This window comes from Setaria italica, chromosome VII (assembly GCF_000263155.2).
Source record: "Setaria italica strain Yugu1 chromosome VII, Setaria_italica_v2.0, whole genome shotgun sequence".
In the NCBI taxonomy this organism is placed as follows: Eukaryota; Viridiplantae; Streptophyta; class Magnoliopsida; order Poales; family Poaceae; genus Setaria; species Setaria italica.
The window spans coordinates 17,451,930-17,457,390 of NC_028456.1; the positions used below are offsets into that span (position 1 = coordinate 17,451,930).

The 5,461-nt window shown below is 48.0% G+C and overlaps 1 protein-coding gene across 1 annotated transcript; it reads left to right on the forward strand.

Moving 5' to 3' along the window:
- Window positions 1-2,506: 2,506 nt before the first annotated feature.
- LOC101766589 (amino acid transporter AVT1I) lies at window positions 2,507-4,059 on the forward strand. Its single transcript, XM_004977883.2, has 3 exons — window positions 2,507-2,682; window positions 2,798-3,405; window positions 3,498-4,059. Exons 1-3 carry the CDS (start codon window positions 2,565-2,567, stop codon window positions 4,017-4,019), a joined length of 1,248 nt encoding a protein of 415 aa, XP_004977940.1. The 5' UTR covers window positions 2,507-2,564; the 3' UTR covers window positions 4,020-4,059.
- The last annotated feature ends 1,402 nt before the right edge of the window (window positions 4,060-5,461 follow it).

A 5,461-nucleotide genomic window follows, 5' to 3' on the forward strand; every position in this document is an offset into this window, starting at 1 on the left:
GCGCATGGCTGGGCGAGGCGGACGGCAACCGCGGCTTGCGCAGATGGCGAGGGCAGGGCACGGGCGGCGCAGCATGGCGCGCACGCCGAAAAAATCGGCGACGGCGGCGCATGGCCGAGTCCGAGTCAGGGATGGCTCGGGCTTGCGGCTTGGCTCGGATGGGCTAGGCGGGCTTGCGGCTTGGCCGGTCGGAGCGGGTCGGCCCATGGGCTCGGCCCGGTAGGATAGGATATGTTAGATTATTTTCAGAAATAATTTTTCATGAAAGGAAAAATCCAGAAAAATTTAGATAATTCATAAATCCGCAAAAAATATTCTGAAATCCCAAAACTTTCATGAAAATTCCTAGAGATAGAGATATATTGGGATATGGGGAGTCCAAATAAAATACTTGGAACCCATGAAAAAGAATCTAGAGCTTTCTAATAAATAGATTTAGCTCTAAGAAAAAGGAGAACAAATTCTATAAAAAGTTGAAAAATTCTCAGAAGAGTTTGGACATCGTCTAAACGCATATTAAAATCTTTTTCACTCAAGAAATACCAAGATGCATCAGCATGAATGCGCAGACACAGAACAACATTATTAAATTCCGAAAAGTAAATAATTATTTTTTCTACACTAAATTTCCTGTAAAGAAAAATAATTGTTGGGAAAAATTTAAAATTATAAGAAAATTGTTGTTTAATTATTCCTTTTTAATCACATCCTGAAATTCAAAAAATTCAGGATGTGACACCTTGGTTCGTAGAGAATGGGAGTATATATACTCCCGTAGTCCAATGAGTAAGCATGCAGTAGCTTAGTTCCTGAGCTCTTCACCTCTTTATAACTTTCACTGGAGCATGGCCTCAGGTTGGCTGACAGCCTGACACCTAGCTCCGCCAGTGATAATATGGGCATGTGTTTCTTTGCAACATGCCAATTTTTGTGTTAACCCCTCATGTGCTTTCGGCATACGCTAAACCCTTCCATGTCCTTGTCAGCTGTTACTATGCCACATCAGCGGAATACACATAATTGGTGTATAGTGGACTGTATATGCACGTAGCGAACAACTTTGTGTATGGTGGGGACAATGTTAGCAACTTGTTAGAACAAAGTGAAAAAAAAGATACAACTTCATGTATAATGGATGCATTTAAGTCTCTTTTAGAAATGTAGTACAGAAGCAGACTCTTATGCACAAGCACACCACAACACGCACGCACACACTTTGTTTTTTTTTTCCCCTTCCGAAAGCTGTTTGTTTTTTCTTCCTTCTTTTTTGCCCTTGGAAGAGATCAAAAGAAGCCTCCATAGTATGGAAGCTAGTCAAGGACGACAGGAGCCACTCATCAGCCAACGCAAGACAAGTGTGTTTACTTGTTCAGGTATCAACTGACGGTAATTTCGGACTTTGCGTGCACGCGTAATTACTCGTCAATGACGCCATTACATCATCAACGTGAGTCCCTTGTCCAATCAAAGAAAATTCGACCGCTCGTGCAGCTAGCCGTGTGGAACCTTTGCTACAAAACAAAAGTAGCGCAAGAAGAAGAAATTCCTCGCCGAATGCAAAACAAGAAAAAGACAAAAATGACCCTATCATTTCGTTAACAAGGAAAATGTATATAAAAAATTAACGGTGGTGAGATTTTCCCTCATTAACATTCGATCATCAATCAGTACGTAGTGGCCAAGACGTGGCTTCTTAATTTTCCCTGCACACATATTTTTTTTCCCACAACGTGACAGCGATGTATAGACGGGCGTGTAGCTCACTCTTTCGGTTTTTCTTTGATGAATTCGTCAGATGCACAGCTATAACATGTGTGCTTGTCACTTCGAATCCATGGTTGATCAAGTTTGAATCAGCAAACTGGGAGGACTTGACTGCTTTAGTCAGCAGCTCTACAGGATGATATCGAGGAAACCAACAACCATTACACACACTCAGCTCGACCAGCTCGCAGGTTCGAGTCATTTTCAATTCGACTCCGCTAGCTTGTTCGAATCTGTTTCGCCCTAAATATGCTGTTGCTATGTTTCTGCAGATTCATGCCCCCTGCCGTGGCACAGAGATGAAACCAGCAACGTTCTAGACAGTTGCAGTGACTAGCAACATGGCTCACCAAACACACGCGCTTGGCCCAGTCGTCGCACCTCAGCACCATGACTTGGTTTCTTGCGATCCCAGATTCTCACTCTCAGCTACCACACACCTTTACGACCATATCTCGACGAATCGATCGCTTCGGTTAAAAAGAGCAGCTCACCACTACTACTGCACATACGATACCGACCGTTGGCGATACCATTCTCTTGCAGGTGGCGATCGCATTCGCTCGTCAGCTGAGCTGAGGTTCGTTTCAACGGCGGCGATGCTACGACGAATGGTCGCAGAATTTGACCGCATCCGTCACCTTTCCAGATCTCCCTTCTCTCGCCTATAAAAGGAGGGCGAAGCTTAGCTGGTGATCCAACAGGTTCTAGTACATGTGCATGTGGCCAACGATACCTAGCTCTCCCTTACGTGACTAGCTTCGTGTTCGTTCGAGAAACTGCAAGCCTTGCATTCAACAATGGCCACTACCACCGGCACCAGCAACACCGATATCGATCCTCCTCCGTCGTCGTCGTCTTCAAGTGCCAAGACGGGCTTTCTCAAGACCTGCTTCAATGGCATCAATGCTCTCTCAGGTACGACACACATCATGGCTGCATCATCATCAGCCCTAATTTGCCATGCATGAACACATGTAACGATTTAGATCGGATGATTGCTTGATGTTCTTTAACTGTATATATGCTGCAGGGATTGGGCTGCTGTCCATCCCCTACGCGCTGTCGCAGGGCGGCTGGTCCAGCTTGGCCGTCTTCCTCGCCATCGCCGCCATCTGCTGCTACACGGGCATCCTCCTGCAGCGCTGCATGGACGCAAGCCCGGTCGTGGCCACCTACCCGGACGTCGGCGCTCTAGCGTTCGGCCGCCGGGGCCGCCTCGCCGTCGCCGCCTTCATGTACCTCGAGCTCTACCTCGTCGCCGTCGACTTCCTCATCCTCGAGGGCGACAACCTGCACAAGCTGTTCCCGGCCGCCGACTTCCGGCTCGGCAGCCTCCGCGTCAGCGCCAAGCAGGGGTTCGTCCTCGCCGCCACGCTCGCCGTGCTCCCGACCACGTGGTTCAGCAACCTGAGCGTTCTCGCGTACGTCGCCGCCGGCGGCGCGCTGGCGTCCGTCGTCCTCATCGCCGCCGTCATGTGGGTCGCCGTGTTCGACGGCGTCGGATTCCACGAGCGGGGCAGGCTCGTGCACTGGGCCGGCATGCCCAGCGCCGTCAGCCTCTACTCCTTCTGCTTCAGTGGCCATGCCGTCTTCCCCATGATCTACAATGGCATGAAAGACAGGAAAAGATTCCCAATGGTAGGTCTCATCAACTTTCTAATTAACAGCAGCCTTCTGTATAATGAAGGATCTTCATTTTCTGATGAATGGATTTGCACGTGTGCATGCAGGTGTTGTTCATCTGCTTCGCCGTGAGCACGCTGAGCTACGGCTTCATGGGCATCATCGGGTACCTCATGTACGGCGACAAGCTCATGTCGCAGGTCACCCTCAACCTCCCGTCAGGGAAGGTGAGCTCCAAGGTCGCCATCTACACGACGCTGGTGAACCCGCTGACCAAGTACGCGCTGGTTATGGCCCCCATCGCCGAGGCCATCGAGGCGACGCTCGGCGTCCGCAAGAGCCGGCTCCTCCGCGCCCTCGTCAGAACGGCGCTCGTCGTCGGCACCGCCGTCATCGCGCTCGCCGTGCCCTTCTTCGCCGACGTCGTCGCGCTCACCGGCGCGCTCCTCAGCTGCACGGCGACAATGCTCCTGCCGAGCCTGTGTTACCTCCGGGTCCGCGCCAAGGTCGGGTACAAGAAGCCGTGGCTCGAGACGGCGGCCTGCGTGATTATTGCTGTGGTCGGAACGGCCATTGTTGTGCTAGGGACTTACAGCTCTGTGAAGCAAATCGTCCAGAGGCTTAAATAGTGGAAGAGAAGCTAGCTTGGCATGCATGGGCCGTGATGATGCCGCCAAATTAGGGATTGTATTTATTTGTTACTAGCTACCAGATTGATTTACCTTTTGACCCTTTTTTTCTCTCCATATAATAAAATTCATATTTTATGGTAGTAATCATCATGTGGTTATCAAGTATTCCTCATGTATTTGACAAATTAAGAAGAAGAGTAAATTGCACCGGGGTCCCAAAACTTAGATTTCTAAACTTTCAAAATGCATTTTTAGGACCCTAAATTTATACCTGGTATGTCACCAATGTCCTTAAACTCTCGCAATTATTTTAGGTTCCTGAATTTGTCCCGGGTGTCATCCGACTCCCAAACTTTCAAAATGTAATTTTTAGATTTTAAAACTCATCACAGGTGTCCCATGTGTCAGAATGAGGACTCCTCCAAGTTATTCTTGCGCTAGATCTCACCTCTTACCGCTACTGCAGCTTGCTCTAGCTTGCTCTATGCCCTTTTCTCCTTCAGCTGCGGCCACAGGTGGCTGCTGCCCTACCCCTATAAAACATCGGACAACACCACAACAAGGCGCAACATGCTGCCTACACTGGTAGAGAATTGACCTTTAGTCCCGGTTGGTAGGGTGCATATCTCTCGGATATCCATCCGGGATAAACCAACTGGGACAAAAGGGGGGTCTTTAGTCCCGGGTCTTTTAACTGGGAGTAAAGGACCCCCTTTAGTCCCGGTTGGTGTCACCAACCGGGAGTAAAGGACCCCCTTTGCCACGCCAGGCGCGGGACAGGCCCTTTAGTCCCGGTTGATAAATCCAACCGGGACTAAAGGGGGTCCCTTTAGTCCCGGTTGGATTTCCCAACCGGGACTAAAGGGGTCCCCTTTAGTCCCGGCTCGATTCCAACCGGGACTAAATGGCGCTTGCATGGCACTGCCGTGACGCCTGAATTTTTCATGCATGCATCACGTATACGTATAGTAGTACCGCGGCCCTTTTAATTTGTTAACCTTGTAGTTGAGATTTTTTTAGAACGAAATCAACTAGTATTTAAATGAATGGGATTTGTAATTATACAATTACTATATATATACACAATCCTTATACACAATTCATATACACAATTCAACTAGCTTAGTACAAATCGATCATAATTAGCGCGTATTATATATACAAATAAATCAAAGTATCTTCCTACGATCTTCCTGTCGTGGTGTTGCTGATCGGAGTGTCTAATTGTCGTCCATCGTAATAAAATTCTCCTCTTGGATCTACCACCTCATCCATTATGAATCCAATGAGACCTTCACATATTGCCGCTACTCTTTCTTCCTTCAAGAGTCCTTGTTGAATATTTAACATCTATAATTTGGAAATTTGTGAATGTTACATGAACAAATACATATAAGGAGCTAGAAAATAATTAACTAGTAATATATTTATTTTACGTA